General features: G+C 36.8%; 1 protein-coding gene across 13 annotated transcripts in view; it reads right to left on the bottom strand.

Annotated features, from left to right (window-relative positions):
* The window catches only part of LOC127859483 (arf-GAP with GTPase, ANK repeat and PH domain-containing protein 1-like), a 119,291-nt gene that overhangs the window by 11,729 nt on the left and 80,697 nt on the right, over nucleotides 1-26,865 (bottom strand). For 11 of the 13 annotated variants that reach the window (XM_052396940.1, XM_052396936.1, XM_052396939.1 and 8 more), the window contains 5 exons: nucleotides 22,621-22,728; nucleotides 22,048-22,149; nucleotides 17,273-17,432; nucleotides 4,947-5,081; nucleotides 2,292-2,365 (listed from right to left, as the gene is read on the bottom strand). In XM_052396940.1, the coding sequence (XP_052252900.1) occupies nucleotides 2,292-2,365; nucleotides 4,947-5,081; nucleotides 17,273-17,432; nucleotides 22,048-22,149; nucleotides 22,621-22,728 (579 nt within the window). Of the gene's footprint in view, nucleotides 1-2,291; nucleotides 2,366-4,220; nucleotides 4,292-4,946; nucleotides 5,082-17,272; nucleotides 17,433-22,047; nucleotides 22,150-22,620; nucleotides 22,729-26,865 lie in introns of all 13 variants that reach the window. The other 2 variants (XM_052396935.1, XM_052396949.1) reach the window with 1 other exon arrangement.

Raw genomic sequence — 26,865 nt, 5'->3', positions numbered from 1 at the left:
ATTTACCACAGGATCCGTAGTTCAAGATTTGTTCACATAGAAAACGCTTTGCCTTGCCAGGACAGTTGATCTTCCGTATCGTTTCAGAAGTGGTATTGCTTTCTGATTTTTATCCACTGTTGTTTCTAACCATTCCCATTTTAAAAAATCACCTATGTTTGAATCTCCAAGATTTGGTGAGATTTGTTTGTTCTTTAAGTAATCTACCAGTGTAATATGCGGAGAGGTTTCGTAAGCCGCGGATATTTCGGGCGGCTTTTGAAATACATCTGCGTAATAGGTCGTACCCTCTCCCCTTTTTAAAGGAATTAACGTGATTCTCAGAAATGACCCTGAGACAACCCGATCCCTAGAAATCACACCCCTGTATAATCAGTTTTATCACTTTTATTGATCAGTATGTACATCACAGGCCAAGTCTCTTTAAATTGTTTTGGGATTTTTAGTTTTAAAATTTTTCGACCACCTTTATTTATTTCACGCGTCTTTAATCCTTTATTCGCAAGTTTTTGACACTGCAGGTCTGAGGTGCAATAAATCAGACTTTTTATCGAGAGTGTATAATTGGGTCAAGTGACCGTAATAACTATAGGCATATAAAGAAAACTGCACAGCTCCTTGTTGTCATGTTTTTCAACACCTGAAACCTGTTCTGAACCTAACCAAGATATTGACAAATAAAAATCTGAACAAGCTTATAATAATTGGGGAAAATAAGTTTCCAATTTTGTTCTTACATTTTAAACAGAGACCTTGTTTTGACTTATAAGATCCAGTTTCAATCTCAGATGAGATATGAGATATTTATGAAGATAAATATGGCCTCTAAAGTGTTCACAAGGTACATGTTGACAACACACAGCACACACCAGCAACAGACAAAGGGTTATCACAGAAGCTCACAATAAGCACCAGTGGGCTAAAGTAACCTTATGAACACATGCTTATTTATTACTCCAATGGTTTATTTTTTCAAAAGTTATTTCCTAATCACGGAAATGATTTGTGAAACACTATGTCCCCCCCATATGTTTGCACTTTGACCTTGAAGGATGACCTTGACCTTTAACCACTCAAAATCTGCAGATCCATGAGATACACGTGCATGCCAAATATCAAGTTGCTATCTTCAATATTGCAAAAGTTATGGCCAATGTTAAAGTTTGATGCAAACCAACAAACCAAAAAACAGACAGGGCAAAAACAATATGTCCCCCAGTATAGACTGTATTTAAAACATTTAAATGTAAATTTTACAGTACACAAGTAAGCATTGCACCTCCGTTATGACATTCATCTTACGTAATTCCATTTCAATCACTTCTTCCAAGATATTTTTTAACATTTTACCCACATGTTCATTACTAATATAGCAAAATATAGACATGCAGCTGTTTACCAATTAACAAAGAAAGCAACCAGGAACCACATTGTGAAATTAAATAAGGGCTGAGTAGCCACAAAATATATTCAGTTGTGTGCCCCTTTTTAATGCAGCCCATGCACTGAAAGAGTTTTGGTACATAATTCAATCATGATCACATTGAGGGCCCTAGGCCACAAATTGAGCTCAATTTTGGGAAAACTGGGCTTAATGAAAGTGCTGTCCCAGATTAGCATGTGCAGTCCAAACAGGGACGACACTTTCCCGCCTTAACTGTATTTTCTCTAAGAAGAGACTTCATTTACAGGAAAAATTCAATAAATGCAAATTTTACAGTACAAGTGAGACTGCAAGTCAGACTGCACAGGTTAATCTGGGTCAAACACTGTATTATGTGAATTGGGAATAAGACATCAATTTGGGAATAAATTGTGTTTTATCAAAAGTGCATAATATGCAGTTTTATATGTTGCATTTATCTAGTTTTACAAGTTATAATTAAAACATATACTTGCATATATAATAGCATCATTTAAATTGATTTTACTTCAAAACTGGATTTTTTATTAATTAAAAAAAAAATCCTCATGAAATGAAACTGTGTCCAATCCGCGCATGGACACGGTTTAAAAATACACTTTAAATGATACAAATTCAATCACTGTTAATGAAAAAGTCATGGAAAATTTCTTATTAAGCTTAAATTATAGATAATATATTACAAAAATATATGGAGATCATGAAATGAATAGTTTTGTTTGAAAAAATCACCAAAATGATGTCCATTCCCAGTTTGATGTCTTATTCCCAATTCACATAATACAGTGTTCGGGATGACTCTGGATGCACATGCATTAAGCCCTGTTTTCCCAGAACGCTGCTGAATTAGTTTGAATAGAAGACTTACGTCAGGGCTTGTAGCCTCAAACTGCCATTGTTTATTGAAGAGAGAGACGATATGAAACTCGAAGCCCTCCAAATCTAAAGAGCAAGCACAAAGCACTAGAACAACAACAACTACATGTTGCACAGACAAAATCACTATTGTTAAGTGTTTATATCTGATGCCATAATAGAAACACAATTTAAATAAGGATATATTTTGTACCTTGTTTTGTTAATCAATACATAATTTTCAATTGCTGTGTCTTTTAATCTTTAACCCACTTTGTGGAATTAATATTTCAATAAAGCCATATTCCCTTATCGTCCCCAATGAAAGGTATTTTGAATGTGTGAAGCAACAAGAGCTGTCAGAGGACAGCGCGCTCAACTATAAAAGCAATATGTCAAAGGATATAGGAAATATTTGGGATAGTACGCAAACTTTAACATAGATATATCAATAATATGCATATTCTAAGTATAAAAAGGGGCAATAATTATGACAAAATGCTTGATAGAGTTGTCTGCTCTTGTTTATAGGTTGGGATCATGTTGGTAAACAAGTATTCAAAATATGCAAGCAATATGTCAAGGGACAATGAAAATAAATGGGGTAGTACGAAAACTTAAACATTAGCTGCATATTATAAGTGGAAAAGGGGCCATAATTATGACAAAATGCTTGATAGAGTTGTCTGCTCTTGTTTATAGGTTGGGGGTCATTTTGGTAAACAAGTATGCAAAATATGAAAGCAATATGTCAAGGGACAAAGAAAATATTTGGGTAGTATGAAAACTTTAACATTTGCACGCTAACGCTAAAGCAGACGCTCACGCCGACGCCGGGGTGAGTAGGATAGCTCCACTATATATATTTCATATAGAATAGTCGAGCTAAAAAAGTGTCTTCCCATTCCTTGTCACCAATATTTATGATATGGCATCAGACATTGATAAGACTAAAAAGCTCAAATCAAAGTCAACAACAAGCATGTCATCTAAAAGCTCAAATCAAAGTCAACAACAAGCATGTCATCTGTGAAGAGTAAGAAAAAAATACAAGGCACATGTTGGGATGATTTCTGCTAAAACCCCTTTCTTTCATACAAAGCAAAGTGAAAATGGCTTTTGCAACCAGCATAAAACCAGAACAGCGAGTTACTCGCAGTCTGTTCAGGTTTTACGCTTTATGCTGCTCATCAGTATCTAAGGATTAGAAATGAAGCCTTTAAAACTTGAAACTAGTAAGACAGGTCCTTAATTAAATTTTAACTTTCTAATGGACTACAAATGCGTCAAACTACGCATCTAAGTGGGAAAGGGTTAACCCTTTACCACTTAGATACGTAATTTGACTCTTTTGTAGTCCTAAAGAAAGTTAAATGTAATTAAATACATTTCTATTGAACTAGTTGTGGATGCATGTGACCCAGCTTCAAACTTGGCATATTTACTGACACATTAACCCTTTCAGTGCGGGAACCGAATTTTGAAGGCCTTTGCAAACAGTTTGGATCCAAATGAGACGCCACAAAATGTGGCGTCTCATCATGATCCTAACTGTTTGCTATTCTGAGAATATTCTTTGAAAAAAATCGAAGAAAATGCTAATTTTAGAAATTCTGCAGACGACATTTTAGCAGACGACAAATTTCCCAGCATGCAAAGGGTTAAAAATTCTGACCAAGTTTAATACAGATTGTGGCTTCCAGCTAAAAGTTAATGACACTCCCCACAATGGCCATGGTGTAACGAAGTTCAACATGGCAAGGAATAATAAACGGATTTAAAACAGACAAAATCCCATGTACTGCAATAACATTCACAGATGACTTTTTACGAAAGTTTCATGCCAAGAACATCAACATGGACTCTAAGTCTAAAGACAGTATTAGCATGCAGCAGCTCTGAGTGATCACTACAAAACATCTACTGACGGTCCATTACTCACTTCACTGGTATTTGCCTCAAAATGCCACTGTTTGTTGTACAGTGACACTATCACAAACTCACAGTCATCATCTAATAACAGGGAACACAGCAGAATCAGACAGAATCATCATCATCATGATCATAATCATCACCCACATCCATATTAGCATAATCATGATTCCATCATATTCATCAATAGTTTAGCATCTGATCATCAGAAACTGGCAGTTGCAAAATCGCATGTCATCATTTTATATTGAAATAAGGTCAAATATATTTCACGGAGCAAGTAATTTCTCTGAATCCTTTCCTTAGTTACTGCACTTATAAACACTATGTAAAAATGCAGCTGTCACACGATTCATTTAAGAACTTAACAACAAAATGGAGGACAAAGTAGCGGATACTTGTTGGGTTTGATAGATTTTTTATTTAATTTATTAGTGATCAAAGAAAGAACTATTTCTCTGAGAGGTGCAGACAAGAGTAAAAATATTTACTTCCAATGATCAAAACTGAATTAAAATTTATATTTTACACAGATCTACAATGCTTTTTTTAAATGTTTTATGCTTAAACCACAGTTTGTTCACATTTTTAAAGGGTCATATCAGAAATTTTCTTGAGAATAATAATTTAAGACATCAAATTAGCATTATTTTTACAACAATTAATTACCAGTTTAAAATCACTATCATTTCCACAGAAACCACCTAAAAAGTGTAAAATAAATACAAAATCTTACCATCTCCTTGACCAGAATCTTTAATGCCGGCACTTTTCACCCGCCGATGTCGTTTCTTCACATTGGGGGTCTCGATTTTTGAGCTAATGGCGTTGTTATTCACTTGCAGCTTGTTGAAATCACCGTTGGCCATACCTGAAAACAGGGCAGCCCATGTGACATTTTTACTATAAAACATCATATGGAAAAAACAGTAAAAAAACTGCAAGACAACAACTACTAGGCGAAGCGAAAAATAAATTAAACAAATCTACATAAAATTTTGATTAAATCAAACGCCTATATTATAAATTATTTTTGATCAGTATAAAATCAACAAGATATGTGTTTGTCAGAAACACGATGTCCCCTACTGACCTTGACATTGACCTTTCACCACTCAAAATATGCAGCTCCATGAGATACACGTGCATGCAAAATATGAAGTTGCTTTCTTCAATATTGCAAAAGTTATGGCAAAATGTTAAAGTTGGAGCAAACAAACACACAAACCAACCAACCAACAGACAGGGAAAAAACAATATGTCCCCCACTAAAGTGAGGGACATAACAAGAGGGCCTGAAAGGCCCAAAGTCGCTCACCTGAGATAACAAGATATTATTGGGACAAATCTTCTGACCAAGTTTCATGTAGATCGGAAAAAAAATGTGGCCTCTAGAGTGTTAACAAGGTTTTACTATAGCCATATAAGCAAAAATGCCCTGACCCCTGGCACCCATGTTTTTCAACCAACCGGCATCATTTTTGAACTCGTCCAAGATATTTTCGGGATAAATCTTCTGACCAAGTTTCATGAAGATCGGACAGTAAATGTGGCTTCTAGAGTGTCAACATAGAGAATACTAGGTTAGCGTTGAATACAGAGAAGTTTATGTTGTGAGGCTTAGAACGCCGGGAGCGCAAGCCTTGGCGAGCGCTTTCTGTGTTCGAGTCAAGCAACATAAACTTCTCTGTATTCAAAGCTAATCCTAGTATTCTATTTATCCCATTTGATTTTTTCAACCTCAGCATTAAACATAAATAGATCTAATAACCTTAACAATAATTTTAATTCATTCTTAAAAGCGCTTAAAATCTAACGAATGTAACCATGCGTAGTGATATAAATGTATTTGTTCTGGTACGCAAAATAGTCTTGAAAAAATTCACACAAAAACTATAAAACGAGTAAAAATATCACCATATGCCTCGATTCAATTTTACACAGCATGCGAATTGTAATACATTATGACCTCGAAAAGAAGATTTTACTTTACTATAATTCATTTTATTTTAGAAAGAAAATGATCAAAATCCAATATTGCGGCGATTGCTCCTGACAAAATGATGTCTATGTCAACATACATGTACACCATCGACGACCTTGACAATTTCGACGAGTAAACAGACAATTCCGTGACTGACACTTTATTTGACTTAATATACAGGGAAATACATTTTCCGACTACGGACGACGAATTTAAGGACGCACAGAACGTGTTTTTTATATAATGTTATGGGTATGCCGTGTGTGATCCGATGCATCAATGGCGCCCATATTAAAATCATTTCCCCCGAGAACAGGGAACGACAAAAGTATAAACAAAAACCAAAACATGTTCAAACTAGTATCTTAGACTTTAATTATCCTTTAAAATCCATCTAATAATCCATTTAACTCAATAATTGACGATTTGCATCTAGGGTCTTTAATAATTATTTTAGCATAGTTAACTCAATAAACTTTCTTCTTCGTCACACGCTACGTCATGTACTCTATGTACATTACTGCTGTTAAAACCGGAGCAGTTTATCAAATAATAGCAGCTGGTAAACTCGGTTGCATTTGCAGATTTCTGCATACAAACATAATTATGTTTAAACTTTCACAATGCTTTATTTGTCTATGGTAAATGCACTTATTGTACAAGAAAATAATTTAATATATAAATACACAAAGAATGGAAAACATTCCATTACACAACAGATAAATGAGTGGATAATACCCTTGTACAAAATGGGACGTTCCGAATTCCAGTGTGGTGCTATTTTTACCATCTTATACTTTACACAGCTCTATGCCTAATGTGAATTTAATCGGAAAGCAAATATTGCAGATTATTTATGAATTGTGCAATATTTGTATGGCTTGTTGTACATTCTTAAATGTCAAAAGTATATGCATGGATTATAAACAATGCACATTACACGAAATAAGGAAAATGTGATAAATTGACAATTCAAATAAGTCGATATACAGTACATGTTCATGTGAAATAAGTCGCGTTTATAATAAATCATCATTTTTTTGGGGGGGAAAATGACGCAATAAGAATGTCATTTTATGACGCAGCTGATTCATCATACGCATGGCGAAACATTATGTCATATGACTAGATTTAAAGGTTGAAGGTCGTATAATTTTGAAGCTAAAGTTTTCTCGACTTTATTTCTTATGAAAAATCATTCAGTGGTAAAGTAAAAAGTAGTCCATGCACGCGACAGGTATATTCAACAAGGTGGGAAACAGGCAAGTTTATTTCACAAGGTGTTATACCGTCAATGTCGGTATAAAAATGGGAAAAAAGATTTTACTATAGCCATGTAAGGAAAAATGCCCAGCCCCTTCGAAGCCATGTTTTTCAAGCAAAAATAATTATTTTCAAACTCATCCAAGATATCATTGAGACCAATCTTCTGACCAAATTTCATGAAGATTGGACAATAAATGTGGCCTCTAGAGTGTTAACAAGGTTTTACTATAGCCATAGTAGGAAAAATGCCCTGCCCCCTGGTGGCCATGTTTTTAAAGCAACAAAAACCATTTTGAACTCATCCAAGATATCATTGGGACAAATCTTCTGACCAAGTTTCATGATGATCGGAAAATAAATGTGACCTCTAGAGTGTTAACAAGGTTTTACTATAGCCATATAAGGACAAATGCCCCGCCCCCGTGGTTGCCATGTTTTTCAACCAACCGGCATCATTTTTTAACTCCTCCCAGATATTATTGGGATGAATCTTCTGACTGAGTTTCATGAAGATCGGACTATAAATGTGGCCTCAAGAGCGTAAACAAGATTTTACTATAGCCATATAAGGAAAAATGCCCTGCCCCTTGGCAGCCACGTTTTTCAAGCAAACGTAACCATTTTCGAACTCATCCAAGGAGGTATCAATAAGACAAATCTTCTGACCAAATTTCATGAAGATTGGACAATAAATGTGGCCTCTATAGTGTTAACAAGGTTTTACTATAGCCATATAAGGAAAAATGACCCGACCCCTGGCGGCCATGTTTTTCAACCAACCAGCATCATTTTTGAACTCTTCCAAGATATTATTGGGATGAACCTTCTCAGCAAATTTCATGAAGATTGGACAATAAATGTGGCCTCTAGAGTGTTAACAAGATTTAACTATAGCCTTTATAGCCATTTAATGAAAAATGCCCAGCCCCTTGGCAGCCATGTTTTTCAAGCAAAAGTTACCATTTTTTAACTCATCCAAGATATCATTGGGACAAATCTTCTGAGCAAGTGTCATGAAGATCGGAAAATAAATGTGGCCTCTAGAGTGTTAACAAGGTTTTACTATAGCCATATAAGGAAATATAGAGAAAACTATAGAGTGTTGGCCACTGGCGGCCATGTTTTTCAACAGACCGGAACCACTTTTGAACTCAACCAACATATCATTAAGACAAACATTTTGACAAAGTTACATGAAGATTGGGCATGAAATGTGACTTCTACAGTGTTTACAAGTTTTTTCATTTTTTTGACCTAGTGACCTAGTTTTTGACCCGGCACAACCCAGTTTCGAACTCGACCAAGATGTCATTGGGACGATGCTTCTGACCAATTTAATGAAGATCGGACAATAAATGTGGCCTCTAGAGTGTTTACGAACAAATGTTAATGGTTGGACGGACGGACGACGGACAAAGACGGGTCACAAAAGCTCACCTGAGCAATCAGGTGAGCTAAAAAGATGACACATTTTGCAAAAACACAAAAATAATAATAAAATAAAACAGTCACATATACATCTACTTTCACTATTACCATATAAGGACTATGTACAAACTTCAAAGTGTCCATTGTAACCTTAAAGCACCCAACATAGTTAGTTTGCACAAAACATAGTTCACAGTGACCTTCACCTTTAAGCAAGCAACATAGTGGTAGCACGCCATATATTGTCTTTATATAATATAAATTTGACGTAATTTATTTGCAATAAGATTATGCACAACAAAGTTATTGGCAAGACCCAAACATGTAATTTCAGTAGATTCATATAAGGAATATGCAAATGCTTCAAGTGTCAACTATGCCCTTGACCTTGAAGCAAGTGTCATGATTATTGTCTTCTTGACATGACGATTGCTTGAGCCAATGTATTTAAAAATTCAAAACGTCCTAAAGAAACAAACAAACACACACAAAGGTCGCCGTGGTGTAATTGTATGGATATGGTGTCCGCCTAACGACCGGGAGATCACAGGTTTGATCCCCACCGAGGGAGCTTTCTTTAGATCTCCCCCAAAGACACCAAGTACTGGTTCTAGGCCCAGGAAAAGGACTCGAGAGCGTTTATGTAAGCCTTAGGCTTTCGATGCAATCGAGCTTAAATAAATATGTTTAAACTAAACACACACAAAACCACCTGCACACAGCCACGCACACACACACATACAGGTGCAACACCATAAGCTAATCAACCATTATCATGGCCGGGCATGATTAAGAAAGAGAGCTTATTGTTATTTTACATACATGTCATGTATGCATAATTTGCATGAGTCAATGCTAAGAACAACAAGAGCACCGCCTTGCGGGTGCAGACCGCTCATCTATTTTCTTTTTAAAGGTGAAGGGACTCTCATTTTCAATCACAAAGGAGGGAGGAGTGGAGTGAAGAGGGGTGTATAGTGTGGGGTTGTGGACATTTATTACACTATCTTCCAAAAAAGCGAAAAAAAAAAAAAAAAAAAAAAAAAAAAATGGGGGGGGGGGGGGGGGGGTATAGTGTGAGGGTGTGGTGATAATTTGTGAGATGATCTTAAAAAAAAAAAAAAAAAAAAAAATCAAAAAAAAAAAATTTGGGGGGTGGGGTGGGGTGGGGGGGGGGTGGGGTGGGGGTATAGTGTGAGGGTGTGGTGGTCATTTGTGAGATGATCTTAAAAAAAAAAAAAAAAAAAAAAAAAATTGGGGGGGGGGGAGGGGGGAGGGGGGGAGGGGGGGGGGAGGGCACGGGGGATGGTTTGGGTGAAGTCTATAGTGGTATGTCAGGTAAGAGTAGTTTCATCAAAGTATCAATCAAATCTAATCATAAATAAAGAAGTTATGGCAATTTTAGCAAAATTAATAATTTGACCTTGAGAGTCAAGGTCATTCAAAGGTCAAAGTAAAATTCAAGTTGCCAGGTACAGTAACCTCATGATAGCATGTAAGTATTTGAAGTTTGAAAGCAATAGCCTTGATACTTCGAGTGGATCGAAACACAAAATTTAACCATATATTAAAAGTTACTAAGTCAAAAAAGGGCCATAATTCCGTAACAATGACAACCAGAGTTATGCAACTTGTCCTTTTACTGTACCCTTATGATAGTTTGTGAGTGTTCCAAGTATGAAAGCAGTATCTATGATACTTTAGGGGTAAAGTGACCAAAACATAAATCTTAACCAAATTTTTCAATTTTCTAAGTATAAAGGGCCCATAATTCCGTCCAAATGCCAGTATGAGTTACATAACTTTGCCTGCACCGTCCCCTTATGATAGTTCATAAATCTTGCAAGTATGAAAGCAATAGCTTTGATACTGTAGGAATAAAGTGGACCTAAACACAAAACTTAATCATATTTTCGATTTTCTAAGTATAAAAAGGGCACATAATTCTGTCAAAATGCCAGTCAGAGTTACATTACTTTGCCTGCACAGTCCCCTTATGATAGTTAGTAAGTGTTGCAAGTATGAAAGCAATAGCTTTGATGCTTAAGGAATAAAATGGACCTAAACACAAAACTTAACCAAAATTGTCAATTTTCTAAGTATAAAAAGGGCACATAATTCTGTCAAAATGCATGCCAGAGTTATCTAACTTTGCCTGCCCAGTCCCCTCATGATAGTTAGTAAGTGTACCAAGTTTGAATGCAATAGCATTGATACTTACTGAGAAAAGTGGAACTAAACGCAAAACTTAACCAAAATTTTCCATTTTTTAAGTATAAAAAGGGCACATAATTCTGTCAAAATGCACGCCAGAGTTATCTAACTTTGCCTGCCTAGTCCCCTCATGATAGTAAGTAAGTGTACCAAGTTTGAATGCAATAGCATTGATACTTTCTGAGAAAAGTGGACCTAAACGCAAAACTTAACCGGACGCCGACGCCAACGCCAACGCCAACGCCAACGCCAACGCCGACGCCGACGCCAAGGTGATGACAATAGCTCATAATTTTTTTTCAAAAAATAGATGAGCTAACAAGTCATGATAAAGCAACTAGATGAAATTTTCAACCTTTATGCCTTTTGCAATGAACATTCAGATGAATAAGACATCATAATTCATGATCATTTTGCCATGAAATAAGATATGTTTAGTTACTATACACATTTGTGAAATATAATGTAAAACTAAAAATATAGAAAGCAATAACTTGATTTGCTAACTTCGACTGATTTTGATATAGATTCTAGATACAAACTATTTAACAAACAGTGCTGTATATATTTAGGATTTGTGCCATTAAAATTCAAGTTATAAAAGACCTTCTGTTTATTTCTTCTTTTTTTTTAACCGATGTATTTCTTACATACTTACCACATAAAAATACAGTTAAAATGGTAAAACGTAATTATGGTTTGCGCTCTGTCTGTCAGTCAATATGTCAATCAGTCACACTTTTCTGGATCCTGCGATAACTTTTGAAGTTTCTCATATTTTTTCATGAAACTTGAAACATGGACTGATGGCAATATGGAGATTATGAACGTCATTTCATTTTGTTCCTACGTTAAGAATTCTGGTTGCTATGGAAACAAATAGACTAGAAATATTGCTGAAAATGGTGGATCCTGCGATAACTTTAAAAGTTCTTCATATTTTTTCATAACACTTTAAACATGGACAGATGGCAATATGGAGATTATGCACGTCATTTCATGATTTTCCTAAGTAAAGAATTCTGGTTGCTATGGAAACCAATGGACTAAAAATGTTGCTGAAAATGGTGGAGTTTCACCTGTAGGGGACCAAATTGCTTGTCAATACTACCAATAGTCTTGTTTTTGTATACTTTGTGTATCTTTAATGTAAAACAAAAAACGAAAAAGGATTGAACAATTGTATGCACTATGGGAATTTTGTTAGTGATGAAAAAATGTTAATGTAATTAGTCATTCCTCTTATAATGAATGAATGCACACATCAATCAAAAAGCAATCCATCTAATGATGCACAAACAAATGCCATTTCGTAAAAAATTGCAACCAACCTGATGTTATTGTGTTAGGCATTACAACAGCTTCATTTAATTTGGATCTACTACCATCCATGGAGCCCTCATTCTGTTTGCCTGCAAATATCGTGCTAACTATCAACTGGGCCCTAACTCAGGGAGTGGACTCTTTAGGGCTTTTGTTTTTCGTTCATATAACATTTTCCATTAAATGTCTTATCATAAAATTCATTCAGCCAATAAGAGCTTGTTTATGTTGTAAATAGTAAGTTTATTTCGATAATGTTAAGTTTACTTGGATAAGATTAAGTTTATTGTGAAAAATATGTGGATGTTCGTTTCAAAAGGAGAAGGTTAATTTTTATATTTCCATGCAAACACTCTAATGTTCTAGAGGACGAATTTCATTTTTTACTTGATTGCCCTATGTTTATTTAATTACGTACGAAGCATATAGATAAATATTACTGGAAGAACACAAACATCATTAAGTTTGTTGACCTATTACAAACTGACAATGAAAAGTGTTTGAAATCTATCTAATTTTTTTTAAAGCTTTTAAATTGAGAGCTGACTTATATTATCAATAGTTTCTCTCCGTGTACTTAAATTTTTCTATTTAATATAAAAACACAAAATACAATAAAGTGTACAAGTTTTTGTATTAAGACGTCTAGGTTCTGTTAAAAATCTGTATGCCATTGAACATCTGTGTATATACATTGTTGAAATATGCGTGTACTCACGGGCTTAAAGCCACACACCTTATTTGGCATAGTAAATTTAAGTATAAATAAGAAACGTATTTTATCTATGCCAATTAGAATATATCTGGTGGTTACAAGGTCGAAATCCGTTTTTTTTGCGCTTTAAAACCTTAAAAAATAATCGCGTTTGTCGAAATGGACGTATATGTCTAGAAATCCTACTTTTGGTTTAAAAATGGTTTCCGTTTGAAAAATAACAAGGGCTGTTTGTAAAACATGCATATGCCCCCCATATGGGCTGTCGTTGTAGTGGCAGCCATTGTGTGAATACGTTTTTTTGTCACTGTGACCTTGACCTTTGACCTAGTGACCTGAAAATTAATAGGGGTCATCTGCGAGTCATGATCAATGTACCTATGAAGTGTCATGATTCTAGGCAAAAGCGTTTTTGAGTTATCATCCGGAAACAATTTTACTGTTTCGGGTCACCGTAACCTTGACCTTTGACCTTGTGACCTCAAAATCAATATGGGTCATCTGCGAGTCATGATCAATGTACCTATGCAGTTTCATGATCCTAGGCGTAAGCGTTCTTGAGTTATTATTAGGAAACCATTTAACTATTTCGGGTCACCATGACCTTGACCTTTGACCTAGTGACCTCAAAATCTATGGGGGTCATCTGCGAGTCATGATCTATCTACCTATGAAGTTTCATGATCCTAGGCGTATGCGTTCTTGAGTTATCATCCGGAAACCATTTTACTATTTCGAGTCACCGTGACCTTGACCTTTGACCTAGTGACCTCAAAATAAATAGGGGTTATCTGCAAGTCATGATCAATCTACCTATGAAGTTTCATGATCCTAGGCATATGCGTTCTTGAGTTATCATCCGGAAACCATTTTACTATTTCAGGTCACTATGACCTTGACTTTTGACCTAGTGACCTCAAAATCAGTAGGGGTCATCTGCGAGTCATTATCAATCTACCTACGAAGTTTCATGATCCTAGGCATAAGTGTTCTTGAGTTATCATCCAGAAACCATTTTACTATTTTGGGTCACTGTGACCTTGACCTTTGACCTAGTGACCTGAAAATCAATAGGGCTCATCTGCGCGTCATGATCAATCTACCTATGAAGTTTCATGATCCTAGGCCGTAGCTTTCTTGAGTTATCATCCGGAAACCATTTTACTATTTGGGGTCACCGTGACCTTGACCTTTGACCTAGTGACCTCAAAATCAATAGGGATCATCTGCGAGTCATGATCAATGTACCTATGAAGTTTCATAATCCAAGGCCCAAGCGTTCTTGAGTTATCATCCGGAAACCACCTGGTGGACGGACCGACAGACCAACAGACCGACATGTGCAAAGCAATATACCCCCTCTTCTTCGAAGGGGGGCATAATAAAAATCTACAGCAACTCAATCAGTGTTAGTAATTTTATGCACTGTATGAAAATGCAAACAAGATTTAGATTTTTACAAATCGCTTCATGCAGTGTCAATGGTCAATACATCACTCAAGCTAGATCAAATGGATTTCACTAGGCCACTCATTTCTAAATTTTCAAAAACGTACAGATATGTTTTGTTTTGCTTTTTAATACTTTACTGCAAAATAACTGTTGATAAATATGACATCAGTTAACTAATAATTCAATTTGTAATAGATCTACAAAATATGTATTGTAATTGGATTGTTTTTCACTAAAATAATTCATGATGATGCAATATTTTAAATGTAAATACTCAATTAATTCCAATCCAGATCACTCAAAGCTTTGGTTTTATCTTGCGAAGAAACAATAACAATAATATTGATTCTATTTACTATACTACTCAAGCTGTAACTGATACAAAGCAAACGTATTTTTAAGATCAAACAATTAGTTCCATTATATTTGTAAAACACAAATAATGTTTTATTGTGCAACTTAAAATTACATACATAAACATAAAAGCACACCATAAATGCATATTACATGAATATTTGTTAAAACTAAAATATAATTATGTACAAAATATTTTGATTTTAAAAGAAGACACAACATCTAATAGATCTTGTCATAGTATTGACAAACAACCCAGACGCAAATAAAGTAATAAGTAAAAAGCTGAAAGGCCTTTATTGATGACCTAAGACTTTGAGAAACTGAAACACCATTTTTGAACTGGGCTGAGATATTGTTAAAACATATGTTTTCAGCAAGTTTTAAGATGATTGAACAAAAAAATGTGACTTCCAGTGTGTTCACAACGTTTAATTTTAGCAGCAATTTACATAAAACTTGCATGCCCTCTAATGACAATTTTTTTCAACAGTGAGGAACCATTTTCAAACTTTGCAAAAAGATATCATTAAAAGAAGTAACTCAAAGGTTGGTGTCAATGGGTTTTGACAAGGTTACACACAAAATATTGTAACCTGTGTGGTTTTAGCCAATATTTTGGAAGTTCTCATTATAAAATATATTTTTAGCCCTTGTAACCTGCATATGCAATGAACAGGAACAATTTGAAGTTACAGTGAACTTTCACCAAAATTTGCCAATCAGTTGGTGAACAGAGATTGTTAATAGAAAAGGGTTAATGGACACATTATAACTTACAAACGACAGACATCATGGTATCCTAAGACCCTTAAAGCTCCCCAGGAACACCATGTGCTTAAATGGGCTAAAACTTTTACCCTGGATCCTGTACTGTTTGACCACAAAAGGTGTAGAGAAAAACAGCACAAAGTTATTTTCCATATTAGTCTACATTATAATATTTTTGACTCTATGAGTGTTGCCAGATATGACTCTATGGTCATTATTTGAAGGAACTAAGTAGGGGACCAATTTAAAAGGTTCTATAACCAATATAACACATGTGAAAGTTGTAGTTTCAGATATGATTTTTTTGCTTATAAAGTCTATAGTTATAATAATAATAAAGTAACTGAAGTTCTTAGTTTGAAAAGGGACATAACTTAACAAATTTCAATGTTGAAATTGAAAAGACAGAACATCCACGCAGACTGACAAATGTCCATGAGTTTTTTAGGCAACTAAAAAACTGGAGGGATAAAAACATACTCTTCATAAATACACTGCAACGCCGATATATCGCGGTTGTTGGGGTCCAAAGATCGCGAGCGCGATATATCCGGCGCGCGATATAACTCGAGAAATGTCTAACTAAATTGTATTGCGGTTAATTTGTCAAATTTCCCCAATGTTTTCATTTTATATATGGCGCTACTACATATTTGTATAGTGATAATTGCAAACCAATTCTACAATAAACATTTTTCATAACTACATAATGTATCTTTATTTATCATAAAAACCAAAATGTAAATTATATTTTTCATTTTCATGTACGATCGCTCGCGAAACAGTTCAAAACAAGAATTCTTGCCGTAAAAAAAATGTATAAAATATAAATGTGCATATATTCGAATTTACGCTTATAAATAGTCCTAATGAAGGAACTGAAACAGCGTAACGGTAATGATACAGCGTGTTTGAATTATTTTATTAAGAGGAAATGTCAATGCCACATAATTCACGAGATACCGCGGTACTTTAGTTGAAATTTACAACTAAACTTTTAATGGAAATAAAATTATCTCAATGTTGTACCCGCTACGAAACTTTTATTTAGAAATAAATACACCCACGCCAATTTTCGCGCGCTTTTTATCAGAACAAAGAAATTCATGACCAGTACCGAAATTTAACGATTCATATACCAGTAAACTGCCATTATTACCTTTGAAATGACACTAATTGTTTATTTGTTAAGTGTTAAAAACAACCCCAGCCGTGTGTACACAACACTGTCACTTATCGACTGTTTTTCACGCTTCACGGCGTGCCATAGTAAGCCACGACATATAGGGTGTTAATACTAGCTAGAACCGGTTATTTGCTTAAGTTAGCGAATTCTCAGATTAAAACATGTAATTTAGTGATCATGCTCGTCGGATTTTTGGGAGCCATAACCAAAGCGCGATATATTGGACAGCGCGATATAACGGTCCGTGATATATCGGCGTTGCAGTGTAATATGACTCATACATTTATACTGTCGTAACTGTGCTTTACTTCACGGTTTGCAATTACACTTTCTATCTCTACCTTAACTGCCACCCAACAGCCTGCCTACCTCCTATAGAGAGATTGTTCATCTCCATGGCGACATTGCCGTTGTTGGTGGGGTCATGATTGGTGCTAGTTGACCTTGACCCTCGGGGTCGCATTCCAGGCACCTTGACTGTCACATGACCCAGGGGAATCTCCTTGGCATGCACGTCTTCCATGTAGTCCTGGCAACACATACATGTTCATATTCAGGGAACAGGATTACACCATAAAGTTTTTTAGTCATTTTAATTTCCTAATGCAGCTATAATTGATTATATGAAAACAAATGAAAAATATATTAATGCTTACAATTTATGGAAACAAACATCTGTGTGTCTGATCATAAAAACAAAGTAAATGCATCATATTGAAGGTGTTTAGTTGTCTAAATGTGAACATCTTAACTTATCTCAATATAAAATATTCAAGTGCACAGATGGAATACTTGCAGGTCTAATTGCTTCATTTTTTTTAAATATTTGAGACTCCTCAAGTATGGCTGTCTTTATTTACTGATTGACAATAGATAAAAGTAATCTTTTGTGATAAAATAATGTATTTTCCAAGTGATACAATAATGTATTTTCCAAGTTCTTAAAAATTGTTTATTGATTTATTTAAAGGCAACATCTTACACCCCTGTACACATTCCTTCATTTGCAGAAAATAAAAAGCTGCCTGTATTATCACTGAGCATGAACAGAAAAGTTAAAAAGATTTTATATATCATTGCTTTACAGACATTTGTAAAAAAAGGTCTACAAACTAGCCAAACAAAATAAGATTTGCAATCCCTGCATTTGAAAATGACACAAAAGCTTAAGATAACAAGGGCTGTTTGTAAAACATGCATGCCCCCCATATGGGCTGTCAGTTGTAGTGGCAGCCATTGTGTGAATACGTTTTTTGTCACTGTGACCTTGACCTTTGACCTAGTGACCTGAAAGTCAATAGGGGTCATCTGCCAGTCATGATCAATGTACCTATTAAGTTTCATGCTCCTAGGCCTAATTATTCTTGAGTTATCATCAGGAAACCATTTTACTGTTTCGAGTCACTGTGACCTTGACCTTTGACCTAGCGACCTGAAAATTAATAGGGGTCATCTGCCAGTCATGATCAATGTACCTATGAAGTTTCATGATCCTAGGCGTAAGCATTTTTGAGTTATCATCCGGAAACCATTTTACTATTTCGAGTTACTGTGACCTTGACCTTTGACCTAGTGACATGAAATTCAATAGGGGTCATCTGCCAGTCATGATCAATGTACCTATGAAGTTTCATGATCCTAGGCCTAAGCGTTCTTAAGTTATCATCCGGAAACAATCTGGTGGATGGACTGACCGACATGTTCAAAACAATATACCCCCTCTTCTTCGAAGGGGGGCATAACAAACTAGAAATGGCGCGGCAGAGGCCGACGCGTATCCCCACGCCGAATGTTTGACCTAGGTGTGCCCCAGGGTTGGTAATGGGGCTATGCATAGCTGAGATTGACCGTATTGTCATAAGAGAAGTTCATCATCAATTAGAAGTGAATTGGTGTAGAAATGAAGAAGTTATAGTAAAAGGCAATTTTGGGTGGGTGTGACATATGTGGGCAGGGCGCCCCAGGGTTGGTAATTGTGCCATGCATAGTTGAGATTGACCGTATTGTCATAAGAGAAGTTCAGTATCAATTTGAAGTGAATCGGTGTAGAAATGAAGAAATTATAGTAAAAGGCAATTTTGGGTGGGTGTGGTCTATGTGGGCGGGGCGCCCCAGGGTTGGTAATGGGGCCATGCATAGTTGAGATTGACTGTATTGTCATAAGAGAAGTTCAATATCAATTTGAAGTGAATTGGTGTAGAAATGAAGAAATTATAGTAAAGGCAATTTTGGGTGGGTGTGGTCTATGTGGGCGGGGCCCCAGGGTTGGTTATGGGGCCATGCATAGTTGAGATTGACCCTAATGTCATAAGAGAAGTTCGGTATCAATTTGAAGTGAATCCGTGTAGAAATGAAAAAATTATAGTAAATGGAATTTTTTGGTGGGTGTGGCCTATGTGGGCGGGCGCCCCAGGGTTGGGATTGGGGCCATGCATAGTTGAGATTGACCCTAATGTCATAACAAAAGTTCAGTATCAATTTGAAGTGAATCCGTGTAGAAATGAAAAAATTATAGTAAATGGAAATTTTTGGTGGGTGTGGCCTATGTGGGCGGGGCGCCCCAGGGTTGGGAATGGGGCCATGCATGGTTGAGATTGACCGTGTTGTCATAAGAGAGGTCCAGTATCAATTTGAAGTGAATCGGTGTAAAAATAAAGAAGTAAATGTAAAATAACCTAAAAAAATGAGTGATAATTTCTGACGCGGCCCCACCCCAACCGCTATAACTTTTGACCCAGGGGTCAGATCAAAATTCCAAATAGTGAAGGGTCGCACATATGCTCATAGCTACCATGTGTGTAATTTTCAAGGTTCTAGTGCTTTTAGTGTAGGAGGAGATAGTGGCCAGGACGGACGGACAGACAGACAGACAGACGGACGGACGGCGGAGATAACCACAATATCCCCACCTTTTTTTCAAAAAGCGTGGGGATAACAACAACATATGGAGGCTGGGGTGGTAAGTGGGGGACTGTTGGATCATGAGATACATACATGAAGGCTGGGGTGGTAGTCGAGAAACAGTTGGATCATGGGATACATACATGAAGGCTGGGGTGGTAGGTGAGATACTGTTGGATCATGAGATACATACATGAAGGCTGGGGTGGTAGGTGAGGGACTGTTGGATCATGAGATACATACATGAAGGCTGGGGTGGTAGGTGAGATACTGTTGGATCATGAGATACATACATGAAGGCTGGGGTGGTAGGTGAGGGACTGTTGGATCATGAGATACATACATGAAGGCTGGGGTGGTAGGTGAGGGACTGTTGGTTCATGAGATACATACATGAAGGCTGGGGTGGTAGGTGAGGGACTGTTGGATCATGAGATACATACATGAAGGCTGGGGTGGTAGGTGAGGGACTGTTGGATCATGAGATACATACATGAAGGCTGGGGTGGTAGGTGAGGGACTGTTGGATCATGAGATACATACATGAAGGCTGGGGTGGTAGGTGTGAGACTGTTGGATCATGAGATACATACATGAAGGCTGGGGTGGTAGGTGTGAGACTGTTGGATCATGAGATACATACATGAAGGCTGGGGTGGTAGGTGAGGGACTGTTGGATCATGAGATACATACATGAAGGCTGGGGTGGTAGGTGAGGGACTGTTGGATCATGAGATACATACATGAAGGCTGGGGTGGTAGGTGAGGGACTGTTGGATCATGAGATACATACATGAAGGCTGGGGTGGTAGGTGAGGGACTGTTGGTTCATGAGATACATACATGAAGGCTGGGGTGGTAGGTGAGGGACTGTTGGATCATGAGATACATACATGAAGGCTGGGGTGGTAGGTGTGAGACTGTTGGATCATGAGATACATACATGAAGGCTTGGGTGGTAGGTGAGATACTGTTGGATCATGAGATACATACATGAAGGCTGGGGTGGTAGGTGAGATACTGTTGGATCATGAGATACATACATGAAGGCTGGGGTGGTAGTCGAGAAACAGTTGGATCATGAGATACATACATGAAGGCTGGGGTGGTAGGTGAGATACTGTTGGATCATGAGATACATACATGAAGGCTGGGGTGGTAGGTGAGATACTGTTGGATCATGAGATACATACATGAAGGCTGGGGTGGTAGGTGAGATACTGTTGGATCATGAGATACATACATGAAGGCTGGGGTGGTAGGTGAGATACTGTTGGATCATGAGATACATACATGAAGGCTGGGGTGGTAGGTGAGGGACTGTTGGATCATGAGATACATACATGAAGGCTGGGGTGGTAGGTGAGATACTGTTGGATCATGAGATACATACATGAAGGCTGGGGTGGTAGGTGTGAGACTGTTGGATCATGAGATACATACATGAAGGCTGGGGTGGTAGGTGTGAGACTGTTGGATCATGAGATACATACATGAAGGCTGGGGTGGTAGGTGAGGGACTGTTGGATCATGAGATACATACATGAAGGCTGGGGTGGTAGGTGAGGGACTGTTGGATCATGAGATACATACATGAAGGCTGGGGTGGTAGGTGAGGGACTGTTGGTTCATGAGATACATACATGAAGGCTGGGGTGGTAGGTGAGGGACTGTTGGATCATGAGATACATACATGAAGGCTGGGGTGGTAGGTGAGGGACTGTTGGTTCATGAGATACATACATGAAGGCTGGGGTGGTAGGTGAGATACTGTTGGATCATGAGATACATACATGAAGGCTGGGGTGGTAGGTGAGGGACTGTTGGATCATGAGATACATACATGAAGGCTGGGGTGGTAGGTGAGATACTGTTGGATCATGAGATACATACATGAAGGCTGGGGTGGTAGGTGTGAGACTGTTGGATCATGAGATACATACATGAAGGCTGGGGTGGTAGGTGAGGGACTGTTGGATCATGAGATACATACATGAAGGATGGGGTGGTAGGTGAGGGACTGTTGGATCATGAGATACATACATGAAGGCTGGGGTGGTAGGTGAGATACTGTTGGATCATGAGATACATACATGAAGGCTGGGGTGGTAGGTGAGGGACTGTTGGTTCATGAGATACATACATGAAGGCTGGGGTGGTAGGTGAGGGACTGTTGGATCATGAGATACATACATGAAGGCTGGGGTGGTAGGTGAGATACTGTTGGATCATGAGATACATACATGAAGGCTGGGGTGGTAGGTGAGGCGACCATCGTCTAGCAGGGTTACATACTTCTTCTTCCAGTCCTTATTCAATCCATGAGTCTTCTTGTACAGGTAGCCCTGAATACAACAAATGGTATTTGTGGGAACCAAAACTTAGCAGGGAAAACAATGCCTTACACTTGCTACAAGTGACCTGGAATACAATACACTAAATTTGCAGTATTTGCACCCACTTCACCTCAGGAACCACTTGATACAAGTTATGTTAAATGCAGTACCTTACACTTGTTACAAATAACTTGGAATAAAATACTGTACACTTGCAGTATTATCCACGTGACTTCAGCTGAATATATTCTAAAAATTTTAATAATCGTGGCGTAGCATCGGTCAAATATGTAGACTACAAGTTAAAATCATATACCCAAAGCTATTGATTGGTATGTGATCATGTATACGAAAGGATATCACAATTACACTTTGATATGACTTTCGTGCCACTTACTGCCTGCCACACATAAAATATCTTCACACTAGCATTGAATACAGAACTAGTAATAGCACACAATCCTGAGTGAGGAGGCATACCTGTTTGATGGGTATGACTCGGCCACAGCCCAGCTTCTCCCCTCCATCTTGCAGCTTGTCATCAGTCTGACTCTTGTCCTTGTCTTTGTCCTTATCCTTGTTCTTGGGCTGTAAGGAGATACATGCACTACATACTGGCCATCTTTCCCCACCAGAACAACTCGAGCAGTAAATATTGAGCCCAGGTCTTGGAATAACATGACTTAATGCAGGTGCGTAAAGTGGTGTGCCATTTAAGCCTGTGCAGTGTGCAAAGGCTAATTAGAGAGGATACTTTCCGCTTTTATGCAATTTTTTGTTTAAAGGAAGTTTCTTTTAAACAAAAATCCAGTATAGGCAGAAGCCGTCCTTAATCAGCCTGCACATACTGCACAGGCTTATCTGGAACAACACTTAACACACATGCATAAAGCCCAGTGTATCATTATAACCCCTGTCCACCAAATATGCCTCAATGCAAGATATTATCAAATCAGTTGAAATGTAAGAAAATAAGTCTACTTTTGCAAAGAGCTTGTTGTATTTTGGTTGGAAAATGACCATAAGAAACTATTTCTGCAGGGTTTAATCATTTACAGCATTTGTGGATTGTGGCTTTAATACAGTCTGGTTACAAAGGCTGATGAAAGTTCAAATGCATTTACCAGAAATAAGAAACATCTCATTTTTCAAGTTGTTGTGTATATGTATTACCATTTTGTTTGAATACAAGATTGAACTTGTCAAATGAGGACACTAACTGTTTAATAGTAGAATCTCTTTCATCCACTTCCTGTAATTTTCTAATACTAATAATAGGTTATAACAACGCAATTAATAACTGGTTAAAACAACTTAATTTGTTGATGTATCAAAGTAAGTGTCAGAGCTATTACTAGCTTTTATAACATGTAAATAAATTCTGAAAGAATTGGAGCTTTAATTGTGATCTAACAAAGCTGTCACCATAGGATGACACATGCCCCCTATAAACGCTTTGATAGAAGTTATGAGCATTTTACCATGCTAAATCCTTGAAATGCACTAAGTGACACTGTGACCTAGTTTTTGACCCGGCATGACCCATATTCGAACTTGACCTAGATATTGTCTAGATACAACTTCTGACGAAGTTTGGTAAAGATCGGATGAAAAGTATTTGAAATAGAGAGCGGACACGAAAAGTGTGACAGACTGACAGACTTACAGACGGACAGTGTGAAAACTATATACCTCCTTTTCTTCGAAAGGTGGCATAAAAATAAATATATGTACAATTTTCAGATAAAAGGGTCTAAACATGTGTATAAAATCAAAATGTCTATAGCTAAAACACAATATCATGCTATTTCTTTATATTAAGCATTAAACAGTTACAACATCCGATCTAACTACTCTTTGACACAGTGATATTAGATACATGTACCAATTAAAACACAGACATACTAAATACATGCCTAGTGTTTCACTAAAGCATTTAAGACAGCAACATATTGGTGAACAGATCACAACAAGAGATGTGGTCGTCAGAAACACAATGCCCCCTACTGCCCCGCTTTGAAATATTTACTTTTTTAACCTTTGACCTTGAAGGATGACCTTGACCTTCCACCACTCAAAATGTGCAGCTTCATGAGATACACATGCATGCCAAATATCAAGTTGCTATCTTCAATATTGCAAAAGTAATGGCCAACGTTAAAGTTGTTTTTTTCGGACGGACTGACAGACAGACTGACTGACTGACGGAGAATTCAACTGCTATATGCCACCCTACCGGGGGAATCAAAACAGGTTTGACCCGGCTATGGCTATGTCTTCTTTGCCATTTTCAAAACATATAGTTACCATTTAAAAGTCAAATTAATGATAAATAATATATGAAGACTCCTTTGACAGTGTTTATGTAATTTCAGCAATTGTATTATAATGTACTATTGCATCAATGATATTACATAAAACGTCACTTTTCTTAACACTGGTTTGTAAAAAAGCAATATTATGGAAATCCCAGCTCCATTCAGTGTATCACATTAGGTTATTTCTACATTTTACACACATACATTATGATTATTACTGCACAAACTAAGACTACCATTTGACAGTGATACGTTTCTTGGCACATAAGGCATATTAACAGGAAAATATCCACAACCACCACTGCACAAAAAGCACACACTGTGTTATATTTCTCATTTAATATTGCACCCTTGGTGCAAAAAGGTACCTTGTTACATTGAAATAAGAAGGCACATGGTACCTTTTTGCACCAATATGGCAATTATAAAAAGCAAGGACTGTCCTGTACGAGGTCAAAAACGACAATTCACAGAAAATATAGAAACAATATAAACCATGAACTCTAATGAATAAAGATGTTTAATTTAGCATTATTATGCACTGACAAAATCAATGGCGAAAATGGGACCAAACTGCATTAAATTATGTTATACTAAGTTGGCTGATTTCTGCAATATCGATCTGGCGTGTTGGTTGTTTTAAAAGGGGCCAAAACGTCTATAAAGCCATTTTTCGAACATATGCACCAATACCACTGCCAATATCCATCTGGCGTGTTGGTGGCTTTAAAAGAGGCAAAAACGTCTATTAAGACATTAATTGTGTCCAACATATGCACCAATATCAATGCAATATCCATCTGGCGTATTGGTGGCTTAAAAAAGGGCAAACAAATCTATTAAGACATTTGTAAAACATATGCACCAATGCCACAATAATTACATTATTTCATGTTTTGGCGGCCTTCAAATTTTCCAACATGCAAATACCAAAATGCAAAAATTAGCCATGAAAGTAGACGGTGTTGGTGAGTATCTGGTTAATTGATGCAAGCTTTACAGTCATGCCAAACAATACTGGTCCTGATAAAATAGGGTTTATCACTTTTGATGCATATGAAAGTGTCTGAAAGTGTTGATATTCCTCAGTGTTTCTCTTTTCACCTTAATCCATGAAATTGCCATTTTACATTTTTGCTTTAAATATTCATGTGAAAAATTGGTCAAAATATACAGTATGAAATATATGGTACTCCAATCAGAGTAAGTGAAGTCTATTTGTTATATGTTAGTCCACAACTAAACTGATACAAATATTAACTGCTACTGTAACTATGGTAACAAAAATAGCATTATTTTGAGGTTAAATCTAAAACCATGATCCAAATACTCTAAAATGTGTGACTCTATAGTAATTATAATCAATAGTATAATTTCTAAAAATATAGTAATGATCGCAAAAATGCATGTTACAAGCAAGCAGGCCAAAATCAACAGAAAGAACAAGTCATTTAAAAGTTAAATTTCAATCAAAGCACCTCAGAGTTTGGAATGGACAAACAAAAGAATGTTCAACTTTTCCAATCTAAACACACCGACAAGCTCTCAAATGCGCAGGAAAAAGGAATATCTGGACATATGCTTTACATTTTTATTTGAAAACAAAAATATATTGAAGAAAAAGTATAATCATTTGATTAATTTGTTTGAAAAGCTCACAGACACAAAACTTGTAATATTGTCATTATAATTATTATTGTTATAAATAAATAAACAATATCTTCCTCAGAAAAGGTTTAAACAAGAGCTGTCTCCATCGGAAGACATATGCCCCCCAAAAACGCTCTTTCAAAACCTAAACGTGGACCCTGAGTCAATTTGGCTGATTATGTAACTTGACCAAGATCTTATTGCTTAACACATTTACATGAAGTTTGGTGATGATCCGATGACAATTGCTTGAGTTAATGAGCTAAAACGAGAAAAAAACTCAATTTTTTGGTGATTCAAGGGCCGTAACTCGGGAGTGTCTTGGTCAATTTGGCTGATTATAAATCTTGACCTAGATCTTATGACCTTACACATGTTCATGAAGTGTGGCGAAGATCCTGTGACTTTTGCTCGAGTTATTGAGCGGGATTAAACGAGAAAAAACGCAATTTTTCCATGATACAAGGGCCGTAACTCACAAGTGCCTGGGTCAATTAGGCTGATAATCAAATTTGACCTAGATGTTATTGCCTTTCACATTTTCATGAAGTATTGTGAAGATACAATGACAATTGCTCAAGTTATTGAGCCGAATCGAGAAAAAAAACTCATTTTATTTTTTATGATTCAAGGGTCATAACTCAGGAGTGTCTGGGTCAATTAGGCCGATTACCGAACTTGACCTAGATGTTATTGCTTTACACATTTTCATGAAGTGTGGCGAAGATGCTTTAACATCGGCTAGAGTTATTGAGCG

Source organism: Dreissena polymorpha, chromosome 15, assembly GCF_020536995.1.
Source record: "Dreissena polymorpha isolate Duluth1 chromosome 15, UMN_Dpol_1.0, whole genome shotgun sequence".
NCBI lineage: Eukaryota > Metazoa > Mollusca > Bivalvia > Myida > Dreissenidae > Dreissena > Dreissena polymorpha.
The sequence above is the reverse complement of the archived record's forward strand: the minus strand, read 5'-3'. Positions and strand labels throughout refer to the sequence as shown.